The sequence below is a fragment of the Mercenaria mercenaria genome, chromosome 2 (assembly GCF_021730395.1).
Source record: "Mercenaria mercenaria strain notata chromosome 2, MADL_Memer_1, whole genome shotgun sequence".
In the NCBI taxonomy this organism is placed as follows: Eukaryota; Metazoa; Mollusca; class Bivalvia; order Venerida; family Veneridae; genus Mercenaria; species Mercenaria mercenaria.
The window spans coordinates 78,423,228-78,446,275 of record NC_069362.1 but is presented as its reverse complement, the minus strand read 5'-3'; the positions used below and the strand labels follow the sequence as shown (position 1 = coordinate 78,446,275).

At 36.7% G+C, this 23,048-nt stretch overlaps 1 protein-coding gene across 2 annotated transcripts; it reads right to left on the bottom strand.

Moving 5' to 3' along the window:
• Nucleotides 1-5,693: 5,693 nt before the first annotated feature.
• Nucleotides 5,694-22,916, bottom strand: LOC123564388 (stearoyl-CoA desaturase 5-like). 2 transcript variants are annotated; one of them, XM_045357935.2, is made up of 5 exons: nt 17,282-22,916; nt 15,092-15,329; nt 14,773-14,903; nt 7,472-7,677; nt 5,694-6,350 (listed from the first exon to the last, which is right to left on the bottom strand). In XM_045357935.2, the coding sequence occupies exons 2-5, from the start codon at nt 15,318-15,320 to the stop codon at nt 5,906-5,908; spliced, it is 1,011 nt and encodes a 336-aa protein (XP_045213870.2). In that variant the 5' UTR covers nt 15,321-15,329; nt 17,282-22,916; the 3' UTR covers nt 5,694-5,905. The 2 variants fall into 2 exon arrangements, with proteins under 2 accessions (XP_045213870.2, XP_045213869.2); XM_045357934.2 differs by lacking the exon at nt 17,282-22,916 and having other exon boundaries at nt 15,092-17,100.
• Between the last annotated feature and the right edge of the window lie 132 nt (nt 22,917-23,048).

Genomic DNA, 23,048 nt, shown 5'->3' with positions numbered 1-23,048 from the left:
TCCAATGATCTGACTAGCTGAATCAAGTGGTTTGATTGCTGTCTGAGGTATATTCCAGTGAAATGTTGCAAGAGTTTCACAAAAAAATCAGACGAATAAAGAAACCGGTCCGGTATAGGTGACATCGCTCATGAATATAGACTTGCTATATCAAGAGGGCATACATTTAAGATTAATCTGGTCTTGCAACAATATTCCACTTACACCCTTATAAAGAGATGTGGATACTCAAATACATATAAAATGATGAATCATAAATCGCTGTATACTAAACATATTTCGGCAATGATTCTGTTAACTAAAAAAACTACTTGTTAATCTAAATGATCATAAAATAAATGTGAGTAACTTAAACCCCTTTGGAACCTCAAAATTATTTTTCTTTGGTAAAAATAACGACCTAAGAACAATTATTAAACATAAAAAGTACATTTTATGGTTTTTAACATAAAAAGAAAAGAGGGCAATTTACCAAAACTTTTCGACAAACTTTAAGGTTTCTAATCAGTTATTCTACAATAAACATGTCCCCATAGTGTTACCTTTTTATTCTTTTGTGTAGTAGAATGCCTGTTATTCACCTAAACCTTAAATAACAAACCTTACTATAGTGGAGTTTTTAAAAATAGTGTGAAAAACAATATACTTATAAATTATGCGTTACCTATCAAAAATTTCAAAATATATTTTTAAAAACCCTGTAGGGGCCTCAATTTTCAAAATAATTAGTGTGATGAACATGTTTATTCATATTGCAGCACATTTAATCTAAACCAGATACACATTTTATCAAATAATGATAAAAAGAAAATTTTCTCTGATTTCCCTTAAAATGGAGAAAAAAGCTGATCCCTTTTGGGGCCTCACAAAAATTCAAAATGAATTTTTGAGCCTGGTATCCACCCTGGCTGAATAGAAGAAACAATAACAAACGTTTTGAGGTATGATACCATATTTTACTAAAACATGCCTACGGATTTGTTAACCAGGCCTCTTTTCACAGGTAGCCAACTGTCTACAAGCCAGTAGAACCGGAACTGGACCTCGCGTACCATGTTTACAGAGACCTATCACCTGTTTCAATAGACGTTAGCGAGATGTAGATTTCTGCTAGTATCCGTTAGTAGTGGTTAAGAATTTACCACATCTGCATACAAAATGTGAAAGGCATATTCCTAGAAAATGCTGATTTTGATTAATTATGGTTATAAGTAGGTCAAGTTTCTGGTGTGCATAAGGTGGCGATTGTCAACATAAACACGGAAGTCAGTATGTTTTTACACAAGAATTTTATAGGACTGATCAATAAAACGACGCTGTTCAAGGGTATGCCAGTTTAGGTGACATATGTAATCGTTTAATATATATCTGACAGCTTATATCTGAACTTGTTCAACCTTGTAAATCAAACAATTCTGCCACGGATGACAAACTGTGGAGCAGTATTTTACTTTTTGAGTCTAGCATACACAAAAACATCAACATGCAATTATAAAATATTCAGTTTATTTTATTGATTTCTTTGATTTTTTAAATATCTTATTTGATAATATATCTCTCTATTATTCCTAGCAGTTTTCTTCAAAATCTATCGCTTTTATTACTTTATATTACTGATTTGAAACATGCGTGCCCTGTGACCTAAACTCACACAACGCAACACCTTTATGGTTCGTATAGGATATCTTGATATCCAGAGTTTGCTTTCGCCATCCACCAACTGGGAACGTTTAACAATTTTGTCAAGCGCTTGTTCAAGAGTGGAACAACATACCTCAAGTCCGGATAATTATCCTAAGCAATGCGCAATGAGTCTATAAAAGATACTGACTTACTGGATTTGGATAATATGCATTAATAAAAAAACTTGCCTATCGCAACGGTAACATATATCATCACATGAAATAAATATTTAAACTTGATGCCCACGGGCAACATGTCGAGCCCGCCAGCTGTAAAAAGGACTAGGAGTTACACATGACACCCTGTTTCATTGAGGCAAACATTTATGCCAAATAAAAAATGATTGCAAAAAGTTACAATATAAGTTATTTATAGTAACAACAAAGGGAAGTAAATCTTTAAAAAATTCACACAAAAATCCTTACCAATAGAGATAGGTCAAAATACACCTCAAAATTGGATGTAACATGCATATTGTACTACAGAAAAGTGGTCTTGATTTTTCCCTACGACCAATAATAAAAAAGTTAAAATATAAGCTATTTATAGTAACAACAAAGGGAAGTAATTCTAGGTTTTTGCACATGATACTCCTTCTCATAATGGTGAACAATTGTGCCAAGTTACATCAAAATCCCGCCATGCATGAAAGGAAATTCTCCGGACAAAGTCATTCTTGTATCTGACCTTTGACTTCTAAATGTGACATTGACCTTAGACCTAGGATCCTGTTTCTTGCGCATGACACTTCGTCACATGGCTATGAACATTTGTGCCAAGTTACATCAAAATCCCTCCATGCATGAAGAAGAAATGCTGCGGACAAAGTCATTATTGAATTTAACCTTTGACCTCCAAGTGTGACCTTGACCTTTGAGATAGGAAACTGTGGTTTGCGCATGACACTCCTTGTCACTGATGTTAACATTCATGCCAAATATAAATGAGATTGCATGTCAAAGTTATGGTCCGGACAAACAAATCCGGACGGATGCACGCACGCAAGCACGCGCATACACCGAACAGTCATTTGGACAACTATGTCTTCGCTTCCGCAAGCGGGCTCGACAAAAATCGATAAAGAGTACTGTTTTAGTGTTGCCTTTTTTTACTTTCAGTGTATGTCTTAAAAGCTGTTTCTTTGACCTTTTTATTTCTTTTAAGTATTTACAATTCTCTATATGAACCAAAGTAATTAGTTGCTTTAATAGTTATATTGTTCATATGCTTGGTCCTTGTGGCTAGAGTTTATATACGCCTAAGTTTGTATCATGTGTTAATAGGGAGGGTATTTGATTTTTGACCTTCAACGACGCAACTTTAGAAATGTCTTTACCCCATTTGTGACCTAATTTATTACACCTAAATGATCCGATATAGTTTTGCTTGCAAACAATGAACAATATTTACAGAGCTTTCCTTTTTACAAGACTGAGACGCTTTAAATAGTATAACGTTTATTTCACGGATCGGGTCTCAGTTTGTATTTAAATGCGGTGAAGACATTTAATAAAATGTCACTTATCACTGCATTTTGCACTGTTCTTTCGTGTTTTAATATGATAAGACTTATTCTCGGTAACTAAAATTTCGTGGTGGCATAAATCCGCAAAAAAGTTATACTCCTGTGCGATTTAATCTTTTTTTACAATCCAGTAGGACCTGTTCACGCAAAATAATAAATCCGACATCAAATACATATTTGTGTGGAGTGCTTTTAAGATGTTCTCGTACTGGAAAGATATTCTACAGAGAATTAACAATGAGCACACAGACATATCTGTATAAATGATCATGATGATTGACGTATGAGACAGTAAGAGATAATAAGACACAATGGCACCAGGAAGTAAATAGAAATACGTAATTAAAAGAATAGTACAAAGTAGTAGAAAGTTGCAATTTAGTTTAGGCCGAAAATACTGGAACATAAACAGCCAAAAACCATATTCTTGTCTTTGAAGGAATCTGTTCAGAGTGAAAATAAAAGGAGACTTCGTTCAGTGAGCCTCGACCTGAAGACCATCATTACAACGTAAAAGGTACAGATTGTAACGTCAGAGACACTGCGATTTCTAAAATGTTTAATCATATTGTAGACATGATAAGAACATTGGCATATGTACCGTACACAGAGCAACGGATATTTCCGAATGACGAGTCACTTCGGAAGACTTGTAAAAAATCTCATAACCCATGTCAATAGAAATCTTCTTATAGTTTATACAGTTATATTGCATATACATGAACATACTTCAGTAAATAAGTCTTAATTTCTTTTTTTCTTTTCGTTTTTATTGTTATCTGCTACAGATGTATAAACATTTGCGCTTATATTTTATGCAACGTAACTTTCCGTACAGTAAGCCATATGGGCTGCATGTTTTATTTTATACTGCTTTTTGGCACTTCGATGGTTGAACGCAATACTATTACATGGTAACTCGTATTAAGGTTTAGGAGTATATCACCAAAACACAGAAATATTTATAAATGAACAACATCGTTACCAATACTTTACCTGACCATTACATGTTCTGCCGTACCGTCCTGTACTGAAAATATTCTGAAAAAGTTGTTCCCCTTTGAAAATGAATGCCATTTGTAAAGAAATAAAAATAAATAATCGCTGAAAACTGTGTTCCACCTAGTTATGTGAAATTTTAACACTCGCACGCTATTACAAATGCATCAAAACAAACATGTGTAACAGTTCCTTGAAAATGGTGAGTTTTTAAAAGCGCTTGACTGTCTGGAAGTGGGGTCTGTTTAAACAGTTCTTTTTTCGGAATTCAATGCTTATATCAGTATACTGACACTTGTTTTGTAGAGTAATAGAAGTACTAAACACGCTCTCATTACAAAAACAAACAAACAGGTGTCAGTATAATAATATAAACATTGAATTCCGAAAAAAAGACTGCCTAAATGGGACCCACTTTCGGGCAGTCAAACGCCTTCAAAAATTCACCATTTTCAAAGAACTGTTACACATGTTAGTTTTGATTCATTTGCAATCACATGCGAGTGTTGAAATTTCACATAATTAAGTGGAACACAGTCAGTTTTCAGCAATTGTTAATTTTTTTTCTTTACAAATGGCATTCATTTTCAAAGGGGGACAACTTTTTCAGAATATGTTCAGTACGGGACAGTACGGCAGAACATGTAATGGTTAAGTAAAATATTGGTAACGATGTTATTCGTTTATAAAATATTTCTGTGTTTTGGTGATATACTCCTAAACCTTAAATAAATCCAACCATCGATAATATGGGATATATACTTTTAACATGTTAACCAAACATTTTAAGCAAGTTTACTCAAGACTGACTTAGGATAGGGTTTTTATTAATCTGCATAATTGTTCTTTAAAGCGAACATCAAGTACAATTATTCACCTTTTTCCAGTTTTCTTATTGTTTTCATGCCCAAGAAAACATAAAAACATATATAGAAACAGCAAAGTGTCTGCGGAACGTCAGACCTGATGTTTCAGTTGGGTCAGAATTTTCGGTGAATCACGAGAGTGGAGCATTAGAATACATGTCATTAATACACATGTTGTGTGTATACGAGAACAATTTATCAAAGAATGTACCTTTATTTAATGTTATCAAAATGAAATGATTTTAAACACACTCATGATTCAATAATGTGATATCATTAATATTTGTCCGGGACTAATTTTCGTGGATCTATTGGTTAGGTCAATCCACGAAACCAAATCCCCAAAACAACGAATTCAAACCCCCCCCCACCCCCTACCGCCCCAAGTTAAATGATTTCACAGTTCGAGTAAAAAAGTATTGTTTAGCAACGAGCTCTGAAGGATTAGATAAAAGAAAGGCAATTCTACATTTTCTTCGTGTATTTTTAACTATAACGAACAATTCTACATTCAAAAGTCTGTCTAGATAATGCCTTTAAGTTCTACCAGCTGAGATCAGTTAATGAATGCTGTAATATGTAATAATGACAAAATTATATTTTTAAAGATATAACTATCATTGTCTTGACGGCTTTTATTTCTTATTGTATACTTATTTGCATAACAAGAATACCCTTTTTCCTTCTATATATATGTACATGTATTCAGAAAATGAAGTAAAACATTTCTGAGCAAACATATTTAATCATCACAACACGACGTAATAATCAAAAATTATAACTGAACGTTGACTCAATATATGCCTAACAGAAATATGAATAATAACTCAAATCATTTTATTTTTCTTCCAGCAAGTGCACTTTTATCACCAGTCCGTTGTCTTCGCTTCTCAATAAATGGTTTAGGCATAGTTTTCCTGTCATATGCAAGTCCGAAAAATGCAAAAATATCAATAAATAATGTCGAAAAGTTAAGAAACCATTTGAACTCGGCGGTGGAATAATCCTGAGGAAACGTATGGTGGTAGTTATGGAAACCTTCACCCATGGCAACGGTTGCGACCATCCTATTTTCAGCTGGATTAATACGAACGTCATAGGGTCTCATACCCCAAAGATGAGCTATACTGTTCACAAACCATGTGGCATTCAATATAGCACAGTACTTCAACAGACCACATAACACAAAGGCAGTGATGAGATTCTCTCCCCAAAAATACACAGGGACCATCGACGGAATGGCAAAACATAGCAGCACCACTGACGGCAGGTAAAATCTGAAACAGATTGTTGAAATATCTTTATTTGTTCCCCTTTGGAAATAGTATGTTTCTACATGCACGACACTTTCAAGTTAATTCTCTCAAAATTACTATGTTTTATTGTCCATTGAATGGTTCCAGAAGGCTCAATGTTCAGAAGCGCATACTGACAGGCTTTGAAACAGTACTAAGTTTAGTGTCGACAGACTACAATATAATTATTATCTCCAATATAAATGGTTTAACAGACGGCTTTTTCCATTCGCGTATGATATCAAAAGGTATAAATATGATAAACGAGCTTTTTAAAGTTTTCACTTTAGACATATAAAGAAAAGTGTCTGGTGGCTATGTTTTTCACAAAACCAAAGACAAATTTCTGTCAAATTATTTCAAAATTGAACAACTGGTTTGGTTGTTTGAAGATTTTTTCCTTTTAGTTTTGGTGGCATATATTTGAAGAATCAAAAGAAAATGTAAAAGCTTGCAGGATGATCCATACGAATTTAATATATAATAAATTATTTCAAAAACAAACCAGCGATTAGGAGAATATAAAGTTTGAAGATTTTTAGTTCAGCCATTTGAAATGACTTTTTGTAAAGGAATGAATAATGGTTTGAAGGAAATTTGTAGAGGGCCACTAAAGAGACATTTCAGTGAAATTATTTTGGCCATGTGAAACATTTCAGAAGACTGGATATCCCGGCAAATACGGTTATATGTGAAACAAAATATCGAAATAATTGCAACATTTCAGTAAAACAGTCTTACGAAAGAAAAACTTAGACCAAACTAAATGTAATCATTCCGACAAAGAAAACTCGAGGCACTTTAAATGGCAGATGCTCCCAGACCCCTGATTTTAAAAGTCATTAAAAAAGTTCTAAAGTTACGTTTTCAGGACATTATCCGCCATGTATAAAGCGAATCACTAATACCAATATCATAGAAATATCTTAAATGTTATGCCCTGGAAATGATTAAATTTTTGTTATTAATTCAATAATCAGTAGAGCCAGAGTTATGCTCTCTTTCCTTTTGTGATATTCTGTATTTATAGCAAAATGAACCTAACTCTGTTTACGGAGTTGGGTAACTAGAAGTGCAGCTACTATAAGGTATAATCTACTTACTTTCGTTGGACACGAAGGACGGGGTCAGCCAGAAGATCTGAGATGTCGAGTTGCTTCCCCTTCCTTTTCACATCCGGGTGTTTCCTTACAAGCAGCCAACCGATATGGGAAAAGAAGAACCCGCGCTTGGCATTATGTGGATCTGCATCAGTTTCCGAGTATTTGTGGTGCACTCTGTGGTCACGAGCCCATTCAATGATGTCATTCTGTTATTATAGAGACAAAGAATTGTCAGTATTCTGTATTGCATTTGTCAGTATTCATGTTACTGCATGTCCGTATTCTATGGTGCATTTGTCTGTATTCTATGCTACTGTACGTCCATATTCTGTGGTGCATATGTCAGTATTCTATGCTACTGCATGTCAGTATTCTGTGTTGCATATGTCAGTATTCTATGCTACTGCATGTCAGTATTCTGTGCTGCATATGTCAGTATTCTATGTTACTGCATGTCAGTATTCTGTGCTGCATATGTCAGTATTTGGTGCAGCTGCATGTCAGTATTTTGTGGTGCATACATCAGTATTCAATGCTACTGCATGTCAATAATCTGTGATGCATATGTCAGTATTCTATGCTACTGCATGTCAGTTTTCTGTGGTGCATGTCAGTATTCTGTGGTGCATATGTCAGTATTCTATACTACTACATGTCCGTATTCTGTGGTGCATGCGCCAGTATTCTATCCTAGTGCATGTCAGTATTCTGTGGTGCATGCGTCAGTATTCATACCTACTGCATGTGAGTATTCTGTGGTGCATACGACAGTATTTTGTTCTGCTGCATGTCAGTATTCTGTGGTGCATATGTCAGTATTCTTTACTACTACATGTCCGTATTCTCTGGTGCATGTGTCAGTATTCTATCCTACTGCATGTCAGTATTCTGTGGTGCATATGTCAGTATCCTATACTACTGCATGTCAGTATTCTGTGGTGCATACGACAGTATTGTGTGCTACTGCATGTCAGTATTCTGTGGTGCATACGTCAGTATTTTGTGCTGCCATACATAAGTCTCTATTCTGTGGTGCATATGTCAGTATTCTGTACTACTACATGTCAGTATTCTGTGGTGCATTTGTCAGTATTCTGTGCTACTGCATGTCCGTATTCAGTGGTGTATATGTCAGTATCCTCTGCTACTGCATGTCAGTATTCTCTGGTGCATATGTCAGTATTCTTTGCTACTGCATGTCCGTATTCTGTGGTGCATACGTCAGTATTTTGTGCTACTGCATGTCAGTATTTTGTGGTGCATATGTCAGTATTTTGTGATGCTTCATGTCAGTATTCTGTAGTGCATATGTCAATATTCTATGCTACTGCATGTCAGTAATCTATGGTGCATATGTCAGTTTTCTATGCTAGTGCATGTCAGTATGCTGTGGTGCATATGTCAGTATTCTATGCTACTGCATGTCAGTATTCTACGCTACTGCATGTCAGTATACTGTGGCGCATATGCCAATATTTTGTGCTGTGGTGCATATGTCAGTATTCTATGCTGCTGCATGTCAGTATGCTGTGATGCATTATGTCAGTATTCTATGCTACTGCATGGCAGTATTCTATGATGTATATGTCAGCATTCTGATGCTACTGCATATCAGTATGCTGTGATGCATATGTCAGTATTTTGTGCTGTGGTGCATATCTCAGTATTCTATGCTGCTGCGCATGTCAGTATGCTGTGGTGCATATGTCAGTATTTTGTGTTGTTGCATGTCAGTATTCTGTGTTGCATACGTCAGTATTTTGTGCTGCTGCTGCATGTCAGTATTTTGTGGTACATACATCAGTATTCTATGCTACTGCATGTCAGTATTCTGTGGTGCATGCCAGTATTCTGTGTAACTGCATGTCAGTATTCTGTGGTGCATATGTCAGTATTCTGTGCTACTGCATGTCAGTATTCTGTGGTGCATATGTCAGTATTCTATACTACTACATGTCCGTATTTTGTGGTGCATGCGTCAGTATTATATGCTACTGCATGCCAGTATTCTGTGGTGCATATGACAGTATTCTGTGCTACTGCATGTCAGTATTCTGTGGTGCATACGTCAGTATTTTGTGCTGCTATACATAAGTTTCTACTCTGTGGTGCATATGTCAGTATTCTGTGCTACTGCATGTCAGTATTCTGTGGTGCATTTGTCAGTATTCAGTGCTACTGCATGTCCGTATTCTGTGGTGCATATGTCAGTATTCTATGCTACTGCATGTCAGTATTCTGTGGGGCATATGTCAGTATTCTATGCTACTGCATGTCCGTATTCTGTGGTGCATACATCAGTATTTTCTGCTACTGCATGTCAGTATTTTGTGGTGCATATGTCAGTATTTTGTGCTGCTGCATGTCAGTATTTTGTGGTGCATATGTCAGTATTCTATGCTACTGCATGTCAGTATTCTGTGTTGCATATGACAGTATTCTATGCTACTGCATGTCAGTATTCTGTGCTGCATTTGTCAGTATTCTATGCTACTGCATGTCAGTATTCTGTGGTGCATATGTCAGTATTCAGTGCTACTGCATGTCCGTATTCTGTGGTGCATACATCAGTATTTTCTGCTACTGCATGTCAGTATTTTGTGATGCATATGTCAGTATTTTGTGCTGCTGCATGTCAGTATTCTGTGGTGCATATGTCAGTATTCTATGCTACTGCATGTCAGTATTCTGTGTTGCATATGACAGTATTCTATGCTACTGCATGTCAGTATTCTGTGCTGCATTTGTCAGTATTCTATGCTACTGCATGTCAGTATTCTGTGGTGCATATGTCAGTATTCTGTGCTACTGCATGTCCGTATTCTGTGGTGCATATGTCAGTATTCTATGCTATTGCATGTCAGTATGCTGTGGTGCATATGTCAGTTTTCTACGCTACTGCATGTCCGTATTCTGTGGTGCATACATCAGTATTTTGTGCTACTGCATGTCTGTATTTTGTGGTGCATATGTCAGTAATTGTGCTGCTGCATGTCAGTTTTCTGTAGTGCATATGTGAATATTCTATGCTACTGCATGTCAGTATTCTATGCTACTGAATGTCAGTATGCTGTGGTGCATATGCCAGTATTTTGTGCTGTGGTGCATATGTCAGTATTCTATGCTGCTGCATGTCAGTATGCTGTGGTGCATATATCAGTATTCTATGCTACTGCATGGCAGTATTCTATGATGTATATGTCAGCATTCTGATGCTTCTGCATATCAGTATGCTGTGGTGCATATGTCAGTATTTTGTGCTGTGGTGCATATCTCAGTATTCTATGCTGCTGCGCATGTCAGTATACTGTGGTGCATATGTCAGTATTTTGTGCTGCTGCATGTCAGTATTCTATGGTGCATATCTCAGTACTTTGTGCCGCTGCTTGTCAGTGTTCTGTGTTGCATATGTCAGAATTTTGTGCTGCTGCATGTCAGTATTCTGTGTTGCATACGTCAGTATATTGTGCTGCTGCATGTCAGTATTTTTTGTTGCATGTCAGTATTCTGTGGACTGGTGCATATGTCATAATTCTTTGATACATAAGTCACTATTTTGTGTTGCATTTGTCAGTATTCTGTTGCATATTTCGGCTGCATATGTCAGTATTCCGTGGTGCATATCTCATTATTCTGTGCTACATAGGTCACTATTTTGTGTTGCATTTGTCAGTATTCTGTTGCATATGTCAGCTGCGTACGTCAATATTCCTTGCTACATAAAGTTTAAAATAGGTTGCTACCAGGAAGTTAATTTATACGTCTGACAGATTTATACTAAGTCTCGTCTGCAGCAACACAAAAAGTTTACTTTTATCAGTTTTCTACACTGCGAGAGATTCTCTATAAATATCGTAGAATTGAGGGTGGTACAAAACAGTTCTCCGTGCTGATATGACTATAGTCTGTAGCACTGATCTGTCTTAGCGAATACATACTTTAATATGTATTATAAACGCGTGGAAGAGTCTAATATGACTATGGATTTTTGCTGTGTTTTTGTTTTCCTGAGCTTCTTAAGTGCACTGAATGTCGTTTCGACTTTTCGTGTTGAACGAAGGACTGGGGATCAAGCACCGGAAGGCCAATGTTTGGCGTTTAGTTTGGGAGGTGTGTCGAGAATACATTCATACGTCTGCTGTAACAACTACAACCAGTCTCCGAATAACTGCGACGGCTACACCTATCAAGGGGGTTCAACTAACAAATACTGCGGATCACGTGGTACAGACACTAAAGCAGGAAATGGAAACAAGAAAGGGGCCTACCACTGTGGGGGATGTCTTGGACAGAACAGAACCTTTGGACTTTGTATGAGTAATATAAGACGTATATATAAATTTCCAGGATTCTGTCGGCTTTTCGCGTCATGTTTTAATGACCATTGCAAAGATGAATATACACGTGCAGATAATGTTCCCGACACGTGCTATAACCTGATATGTGATCCTGGTGAGGACGTTAACAACTGTCCAAATGATTGTTGTGGCAATGTAAACAAGACTTGTGACTGGACTACATACAGCCCCAGGGAGAATAAGTGTCCGCCTACATGCTGTGCAGCACCTGCCTGCTGTGGGGGTACAGGTGTAGACATAAACACAAAACTCCTTACTGTTCTAGCAATGCTAGCTCTCTCTTTACCTAACTTGCACAGGGAAACTATTTATAAATCTCTCGCGTAGCGTCATCTACAAATAATCTGGAACAATATAGAGTTTTTAACGTAGTTTACGTTTAAACCAGGTATGATTTTAGCTCTGACATGATTTTAGCTCAAGGTGAAAGCGAACAGATCAGAAATCAGTTTTATTATAATTATAAAATGTTGTTCATAGTATCCGTAATGAAAGCTAAAATATCTAAATTGGTACTAGTATTGATATAACATCGGTTCAAGAAAAAGATGTGTTATTTGTATTGAATACTTACATACTAAGTTACTAACTGAGAGATGATAAGGAAACAAAACTGAACTTGATCTGAGAAGATATTTTATAACTCTAGTCAGGCTGGGTCTGCATTTTATCATGTTACTTTGTAGTTCAGTGTTTTCGGAACACCTACTTAGTTAATTCGCGCACGCGACATACGATTCAAAAATACTAATATCATTGTTTATATGAGCCGCGCAATGAGAAAACCAACATAGTGGATTTGCATCCGCGCAGTCTGGTCAGGATCCATGCCATGCTGTTCGCTTTCAAAGCCTATAGTAATTAGAGAAACTGTTAGCGAACAGCATGGATCCTGACCAGACTGAGCTAGATTAGTGATACCCTGGTATTTTTCTGCTAATATTTTGCAAGTTATCAACCGAGTTCGTCAAAATTTAAGTCTCGGCACCACAATATATATAGCATGACTAGTTTATGGTATTTCATATTTTTATATATGAAATAGCAACAAATCCATGAAATGTCGCTTTAAGAAACCACAAAGTATCTTAAGTAACGATGTTCATGAAACCGCAAATTGCCTATAAATAGTTTGAAAATGCGTGTATATAGATTCGCTGCCTGCCCTTCCCTCTGCGAAAAGTAGGAAGGAATAACATTTGCATGACCGACATATTCATTTTTAATATTTTCATACTTTATCTATTTTTAGCTCGACTAGTCAAAGAATAGGTACTGTAGAGTTATTGGACTCACCCATGCGTCAGCGTCCCGATTTGGTAAAGTTTTTGTATGTAAGCTGTTATCTCAGTAACCACTTATGGGTGGAAACTTCACACACCTTTTACGGTGATAAACTGACTTACACTGTACAGATTCTATAACTCATTCTATTTTGCTATTTTACAAAATTATGCCCCTTTTTTGACTGAGAAATTTTTGGTTAAGGTTTTATATGTAACCTGGTATCTCAGTAGGCCTATCCACTAATGAAAATGGACTGAAACTTCACACACTTTTTCACTGCGATGATGCAGTGCACATACTCCATAACTCTATTTTGTATTTTTACAAAATTATGTGGTAATAACGCATGTTTTTCGTGATATAAGAACTACAGAATCCTGAGGGATTGGTTTGTGCCCGAGCCCGGCAGGGCGAGGGTATCAACGTTTTCCGAGGGATTCTTAAGATGTTGTAATACGAAATAAACATGCGTTAACGCTATTCTAGCATAAACGCGTAAAAACTGATGAATAAATTATCCCTCAACATCATTAAATTTCCATGAAACGCATGGCAATGTCTGTGTTGTTTTTTTTTTCACACTGACGTCATTTCCTTTTGATTTATCCGTTTTGGGGCCGTAATTTGCGTTTACGCTTTGCCATGAAACGCGCATATATAAAAAGGTCTTTTAACAGCACGTGAGCGCGAGAATCTCTGTTAAAACACCCCCGAAAAGTGACAAGAACAGCAGTTTTTATGCTAGAATGCCCCTTTTACGACTTAGCAGTTTTTGTATGTAAGCTGGTATCTCAGTACCCACTAATGTGAATGGATTGAAATTTCGCACACTTGTTCATTGTCATAATTTGACATGCAATGCACAGGTTCCATAACTCTACTTTGTTTTTGTCTTTCACAAAGTTATGCCCCTTTTTCGACTTAGCTATTTTTGGCTAAGTTTTTGTATGTAATCATAATTTGACATGCAATGCACAGGTTCCATAACTCTACTTTGTTTTTTGTCTTTCACAAAGTTATGCCCCTTTTTCGACTTAGCTATTTTTGGCTAAGTTTTTGTATGTAAGCAGATAACTCAGTACCCACAAAACGGGAATGGATTGAAACTTCACAAACTTGTCAACTGTCATGAGCTGATATGCAATGTACAGGTTCCATAACCTTGTTTTGCAATTTTAAATGATGCCCCTTTACACAGCTCTTGTGTGTGTGTGTGTGTGTGTGCGTGTGTGTGTGTGTGTGTGTGTTCGGGTTTAACATCTTTTTCAACAATTTTTCAGTCATATAAACGACGGTGTCTACTTGTAGCAGTAAGCACAATGCCCAACTTTATAGTGCTGCCTCACTGGAATATCACGCAGTAGACACGTGGCATGTTACCCCACCCAGTCACATTATACTGACACCGGGCTGACCATTCCTAGCACAAACCCCTTAATGCTGAGCGCCAAGCGAGGAAGCTGCTAGTACCATTTTTTACGTCTTTGGTATGACGCGACCGGGGATCGAACCCACGACCTCCCGCACACGAAGCGGACGCTCTACCACTAGGCTACCGAGGCGGTTTTGACAGCTCTTGTTTAAAATGGTCTTGATCTGCTGACTAGTGATACCGCAGCTTTGGTTAGTGAGATGTGTATACTAAATTTAAGTTACCTGGAAAGCCATTGAGTTTAACAGAGCGAGAATGACCCTCAATGGTAGCTTTGCCTTGTATGATCTGTGTGACCAGAGTCTGTGAGCACCAGCAGTTATCCCTATTCCACTTAACCAGTAGAGAATCAATGCTGAAATAAAATCATCATGTAAGTGCAAGAGAAACATATAAGGCATATAGAGTTCAGGAGAAATATCTGGTGCATTATAGTAAAGCCAAGGCAAATGACATTGAATATATGCGTCCCATTATGTGCAAACTTCACTATTCGTCAGACAGTTACATTTCTGTAAAATTATTTTGAGGCGAGACACTTACTCCAAACTACGGTTGCAAGTTTAGCCTGAGGAACGATATACAGTCCATATACAGCCGCAATATGAAGCGCTGTCATCAAAATAACATTTCTCCAAACTATCTGTACTGGCGGTCGGTTTGTTTCCGGTTCCGGGTCCTCAGATATGGTTGGTGCCAGACCGAGGCTGTCAACTGGTGTGTCACCTTCAAACGAAGCACCTTTCTCATCAAATCCAGCACGTGGTGACATTTTTGCAATCTACAGCAAAGTACATAGTTTTAATTAATGATTTTAGGAAAAAATCTAGAGGAATTAGTATTTTTACAAAAATATCGTTCAACTTTAGTCAAGTTCGAATATGCTTCAAACGCTAAAAACGTGTTATTTCCTAATTTTTGACAACCTTTTATAAATGAATCCATTCTAACAGTGTTAAATTCAAAAGCGGGGTTTAAAGTAGGTGATTTTTTAATCTAAAATTGTAAAAGAAATCAAATCATAAATTCAAATAACATAATGAAATGATTCCCTTATATATCGATCAATACTTCTTCATTTTTATAAACTTGTGGTACATATACATATACGCATAAAGTTGAACTCATTAAAAAATTTAATGACGCGGAAATAAAAATAAACAAAAATCTTGCAGTTAAATGGATATTCTAGCATAACACTGCCGTTCTCGTCACTTTTCGGGGGGAGGGGAGGGGAGATAACAGGAGGGAAAACGTGTGTTAACGGAGAGAATATCGCGCTCACGTGCTGTTAAAAAACTTTTTTATATATATGCGCATTTCGTGGTATAACGTAAGCGTATTACGGTCCCAAAACGGATAATTCAAAAGGAAATGGCAGACATCCCCGCGCATTTCATGGAAATTTTATGATGTTCAGGGATAAAATATTCATTTTCATTTCGTATTATAACGTCTTCAAAATCCCTCGGTAGTACCCTTGCCCTACCAGGCTCGGGCACCAACCATTCCCCCAGGATCCCCCAGGATTCTGCAGATGTTATAACACGAAAAAACATGCGTTATCCCCATATAACACAGTATTTTCTTGTTAATTAACTGCACTATGTCCTAGCTACTGACATGAGTTCAAGACATTTTCCGAAGAATGGGGAAAGCACTAGCCACTAGTGAACAGTAACGAGTGGTGCAAAAGTATAAACAAATTGAAAATAAAAACGTATGGTGATTTGGAATACTCCATATTTAATGATTTTTTTAAATATATCACAAATATTACAAAAGTTATATACGTATAGTGTAATATACGTGTATGTAATGTACTTCGTGTCCGTACAGTATATTTAATTGCGTACACCATCATACAATAAAGGGAGCATCAGGTTCTGTTGAACAGATAAGCTAGATGTATTTTCTCAGCAAACAATAGCATCTCGAGTCAATGTAAGGCATCTCTATACAATGCTTTTCATTTGAAAAAAAATGTAAATGCTATTACCAAAGATTGTTTTAAAAAAAAATAAAGTTTACAAAAATAACTGTTTTCTATATTTTGCCGAAGTGTTTGTTGCCATCAGTTTAACTGAACGTTAATACCCTGGTAGACTGTTGAATAACTTTAGACCAGACAGATGGGCAGGTGGGTGAATCGCTGAACATTCTTCTCTATTATATAATAAGATGTAATCTTTAGCTTTTATAAATACTACATGCGAAAAAAATAGGATTTGTCAAAAGGGGTTCTCATAGAGTGGACCCCATTTAAAAATATCCGGCAGCCAGATGTGCATGTTAGGTACCTGCAATTTGAGAGTCAATATTCATTTAGAGAATTTCTGCTGTAGTGGAGACCGGATAACAGTTCAACTGTTTATATCCCAAAATTGCGTCAAAATATGTATATAAAATAAATTATACTGTGATACAGTTCACCTGGTTGTTCTTCGTCCCGATCTATTTCTGTATCTATTTACTTATTTTGTTGTTCGATACACTCTGATCTCATATATCGTAGAAAAAATAAAACAAATTTTGCTATCGTATTTCAATTATTTTCTCTAAACATGATTTTGTAAAAGTGAGAAAGTTTTCACTCGCGCATGTAGAAAATAATAGTCAGTACTACACTATATACAAAAAGAACATAAAGTTTGTTAACACGGATATTTATTTCCTTTATTATTCCATCTGAAATAAAATAAAAATATTTTATAAATAAAGTAACTTCCTTACCTTTCTTTAAATCCGTTTTGTAATGAATGAAAAAAAACACGTGTTATGTATTTATATGATACGATTGCTTGACCTTTGACCGAACGCGCTACAACATCATGCGGTATCGATCGACGGGAAAACCGATGTTTTGCTATTTATAGAAATTGCACTCGACGTGATGTTGGGTTGATGTAAATACATGCTGAAATCACTTCAACGGCGGATCCATGGAGAGGGGATGGCACGCCTTCATTAAAATCCGGTGAGCATGTATTTGTCAAACATACGTGTCAAATTTTTTTACTCTCTTTATATCAGTAATGTTGTAGATTCTATTATTGTTGAAGTGGTGGGTAATTCATCTTTTTGAAAATTTATGACTTGGAAATAAACATCAGACTGCACCATATGAGGTGCACTTGCAAACATTTTCTGAGGGCATGTCCTTCGAATCTACCCCAGAAATACCGATTGTAAATTCTTGATCCGCCACAGTACTTGGACTTTGAAGGCGCATCATCACTGTTATTGCAGCAGTTTTAGATCGACTTTGCACTCTTGGTTTGATCAACAACTTGAATCAGTGTCAAAGTCTAAACGTAAAAATAATACGTAGATCTATTTTTTAATCCACCGCCACAAATGGTGGGGGGTTATAGGAATGGTCTCCGTCCGTCTTTCCATCCTTCCGTCATTCCGTCCGTCTGTCCGTAACACTCGTGTCCGCTCCATATCTCCTAAACCCCTTTAAGGATTTTCATGAAACTTGGGTCAAATGATCACCTCATCAAGACGATGTGCAGAACCCATGACTCAGCCATGCCGGCTCAAGGTCAAGGTCACAACTCAAGGTCAAAAGTTTGAGCCTCCATTTTGTGTCCGCTCTATATCTCCTAAACCCCTTGAAGGAATTTTATAAAACTTAGGTCAAAATGATCACCTCATCATGACGATGTGCAGAACTCATGAGTCAGCCATGCCGGCTCAAGGTCAAGGTCACAACTGAAAGTCAAAGGTTTGAGCCTTCTATTTTGTGTCCGCTCTATATCTCCTAAACCCCTTGAAGGATTTTCATCAAACTTGGGTCAAATAATCACCTCATCAAGGCGATGTGCAGAACTCACGAGCCAGTCATACCGGCTCAAGGTCAAGGTCACAACTCAAGGTCAAAGGTTTGAGCCTTCCATTTCGTGTCCGCTCTGTATCTCCTAAACCCCTTCAAGGAATTTTATAAAACTTGGGTCAAACGATCACCTTATCAAAACGATGTGCAGAACTTACGAGTCAGCCATGCTGGCTCAAGGTCAAGGTCATAGCTTAGGGTCAAAGGTTTAAGCCTTCCATTTTGTGTCCACTCTGTATCTCCTAAACCCCTTGAAAGATGTTCATCAAACTCGGGTCAAATCATCACCTCATCAAGGGTTCATTAGTCAGCCATGTCAACTCAAGGTCAAGGTCACAGCTCAAGATCAAAGGTTTTAGCTCTGTATCTCCTAAACCCCTTGAAGGATTTTCATGAAACTTGGGTCAAATGATCACCTTATCAAAACGATGTGCAGAACTTACGAGTCAGCCATGCTGGCACAAGGTCAAGGTCACGGCTTAGGGTCAAAGGTTTGAGCCTTCCAGTTTGTGTCTCCTAAACCCCTTGAAGGATTTTCATGAATTTTGGGTCAAATGATCACCTCATCAAGATGTTGTGCAGAATTCATGAGTCAGCCATATCAGTTCAAGGTCAAGGTCACAGCTAAAGGTCAAAGGTTTACCCTTTCACCATCCATAACAGTGGCGGGGGATTTAGCTGTCTTTCAGACTGCCTTGTTGTTGTTGTTGTTTAACGTCGCACCGACACAATTATAGGTCATATGGCGACTTCGATCTAAACATCACTAGGTAAACATTCTAATGTTATACAAAATATACCAAAAAATTATGTAAACACACTAGCTCTAACTACCCTCACAAAGGTGGTACGGTGGCAGTGACGTGTGAGTTTTACTTTATTTCTTTTATTGTTTTTCTTTTTCTTTTCTTTTTTGCGAAAATATAAAATAAAAGATCATCTGTTTTACTACATTAACTAACTTCTCACTGTGTACGGAAGATCATTAATGCCGGGTGGGTCTTATTTGTCAACGCAAAATCTTGATATCCTATACTTACGCTACTCGGAATTTCGGTTAAGTAACTACCATCTATTAATCTATGGACTTTTATGTATGTGTTCTGATCTGGATACCATAACTGGTGACCTGTCAGTGTTCACATTTTAAAAAAGATCTCCTTTACCATAATGAATAAGCCTGAAAGGTTTTCAACCCGAGATATAGCATACCCTACATGGACGTGTAGCCAACATGATCGGGTACCTGGGATATCACTAGAGGTGAAGGCAGATCATTCAAGTTCGAATTTAGCATGTTTCGTTATTTTGACGATATCTGGAATGTTTTTGCATTGTTGATTAGATACATGCATGTTACGCTCTGACCCTTGTTTGAAACTCTGCATGTGTATCATCTTTTAAAAGAGGTAGTAAAATGTCTTTAAAGAGAAGTAGCTATAACTAAATTTATTCATAAACCTTTTCGTCGTCTGACAGACGGACGGACGTTCAATTTTTGAGGATGAGAAGTCTTAATACAAAGTCGATATTCCGAATTTCCGAGTAGAAAGTAAGTATACCACAATTTCGCATGAATAAAAAAAGTAATTACCGCTTTGCACTTATAGTGCGCTTCCGTACTTTAGTAGACATGTGATATCTTAGTCATTTCGTATGGAAACGTATATATGGAAACGTATATGGTACACCCGGATGATTTGTTTATGTACGAGTATTTATGTCGACTAAGTGTGAAATAACACGGTATGTCGGGATTTATTAAGATGTATTGTCTACATAATTAATACAGCTTTACTACTAAATTTTATCCGACATATCTACATAATGTAATCTTTTCGACATTAGTTAATTATACTGCGCCATGGTTTGTGGCCTCAGTGACTGAACTTATTAAAGTGTAATTTATTTTTTAATTAATATATATATATATGCTTTAGGTAATAGAAATTGCAAAGATTTTTTGAGGTAAAATTGTATGTCACCCCACTTCCTCCCCCTGTATATATTGTACGAGTATTGGTACACAGACTTTAATATGAACAGGGATCATCTACAGACCAAGACTTCAGTCAAATCCAGACCTCGTCGGACCGACGGCCTGACCGACGGACGCACCCGACGGAGGTTGCTTTTTCGTCGGACCGCAGTGACCGACTAAAAATTGGAGAACATGCCTTGAAATTGTTTACAAGTTGTCAAATTTGCATGTGTTTTATTTCCGTTATACTTTACTTTCACTGATCAATCTATTCAATTTTACTCATCTAGATGGAACAGTATTTAATTAGGCAATGCGTGTCGTATTCGGTCGGACTCTGGAATTTTATTCCCTTACGTATGGTGGTTTATTTCTGCCGCGAGATGGCTCACAATTTGGAATTATAGACTGAAGCTCAGATCCCCGGATGGTTCCCGTATTTTTACGATAAATAGTGACAGTCATTACCCATAGGCCATCATAAATACAGTTACAAGTTGCCCATGTTTCTTTTTTCTCAAATTTCATAATATCTGTGTCCGGGGCAATGGAAGTTGGTCGGGATGTCCAGCTCAGGCCTGGGAGGTTTCACGATGACTGAGACTGACGCATCTATTAAGTTTAAATGTTCTACAGTAAACCTTTTCAGATGATTCTCAAGTTACTGCATCATGTATGGAAATGATTTAAATTTTCAGACCTCAACAACCTTGACATTTGACATATTGACACTCAAAAAAAGTTATTGGAATACTGCATGGCAATACATAGTCCCCGGCAGATTTACGCCAGTCAGCGATCCCTACCATCTGATCAACAACAATTGTAAGACTGACTCACTGCTGTATACATTAAACAGCCTTGTAACATGGCAAGATCCAGCTTAGCGGTCCAATCAAGGTTTTATTGCCCGATCAGGCTTTATTACTGAAAAGAAATTATTTTTTAGTTAATAATTTGAAAACAATTTTATAGTTTACATCCTAATAGTACGCCCTTGAAAATGTTACATGCAACATTACATTATGTTAGAAGCTAACATCAGTAAACTGCAATGAGCCAATTTTTGCGCCAGAATTCTGGGAGTTTTACTTTCACTTCACTTGTAGATATCATGTGAATGAAACAAAGCCTCTTGAACAAAAATGTGAATATTGTATTTTGATAAATAGTATGTGTTTCTAACATGCAAATAGCTTAAGAAATATAGGACTTTTAAAGAAAGTGAATAGTTTTATGATACGTCACAAATATTCGTAAAATTCTGATTTTCTTTTAACAAAAAGCCCATGCAATAATTAATACGACAAGTAGACATAATTTTTAACATCTTGGCAAGTTCTATAATACATGTCGTCTTAGTTTTAGACGACAAGTTGAGTTCTTTTTTAACGTCATGACCAGATTTTCACAACTTGTAGTCTTATTTTTTGACGAGTTGCTGAGTTATATATCGTCATGTTGTCCTACAGAATCTCGATATAACTTTATGTAGGCCTAGAAAAGGTATGGTTATATTTTTACAATATATAACGTCTTGCTGACAAGATATAACGTCAGTTTCGCAAAATCAATGGATTCCCTATTGACAAGATATGATTATATTCCTACATCATGTAACATCATGTCGACAAGATAAAACGGCAGTTTCGCAAAATCAATGGATTCCCCATTGACAAGATATGATTATATTCCTACATCAATTAACATCATGTCGACAAGATAAAACGGCAGTTTCGCAAAATCAATGGATTCCCTATTAACAAGATATGATTATATTCCTACATCATGTAACATCATGTCGGCAAGATAAAACGGCAGTTTCGCAAAATCAATGGATTCTCCATTGACAAGATATGATTATATTCCTACAGCATGTAACATTATGTCGACAAGATAAAACGGCATGTTAACAAAATGTCATACAATTTTTGGACATTATAACAATATTGTTCAACCATTCTTATACGTAAAAGTACATGATCGCTACATCAAAATCCACAAGGTCACTTTTTCCAATATGTCAGAAACCTGCTAGCCAAACTGTAAAACCATTCTATAGAAATATTTCGTGGGTGACTGTCTATCAAGCTTGTATCAGTAAAACATGGCCACCAGAGCTAAAAATAGAAAACTCTTATAAACCGTTTGTTTTATTCCGAAATCATTCCATGGGTTACCCTCTACCAAGATTAATGTAGAAAAATTAACAAACAACATTTAATTAATTTGATTTTGAAAGCATTTCAAGGAATTGTTTATTAGTGACCCTCTACTAACGTACTCATGTATGTGAATTTATTTCAAAACCTAGCCAACAATTACAAAGTTTCCACTAAAGTGACCATGTCCCCAAGCGGTAATTTTTTTTTCACGAATCGCGAGTAGTTTTCTATTTTAGCATTATAAGAACTCGATCCCACTAAACATTTGTGTGACATTATTTCGATACTGGACAAGAAGAATTTTTTAAACTCTCTTCTATTGCCACGGCTACCAAAATTCTGCCATGGAATGGATTTCTTCGACGACCATCAAAGAACTTTTCTGAGAAGTTTGGTTGAAACTAGGCAAGTGGTTTAGGTGGAGTTCATTGAAAGCCTTTATTAGGTGGACGAAGGATACCGGAAGACGGGCATTAGGTGATAAACATTGTGCTCAGATGAGCTAGAAAAAGCATA

What these genes read in the sequence shown, in the direction of transcription:
- LOC123564388 (XM_045357935.2), bottom strand. Translation starts at nt 15,320, where the DNA reads ATGTCACCACGTGCTGGATTTGATGAGAAAGGTGCTTCGTTTGAAGGT. An exon ending in ACTTGCAACCGTAGTTTGGA is followed by an intron (nt 14,904 to 15,091) that starts GTAAGTGTCTCG and finishes ATTTTATTTCAG; the next exon opens with CATTGATTCTCTACTGGTTA. An exon ending in GTCCTTCGTGTCCAACGAAA is followed by an intron (nt 6,351 to 7,471) that starts GTAAGTAGATTA and finishes AATCTGTTTCAG; the next exon opens with ATTTTACCTGCCGTCAGTGG.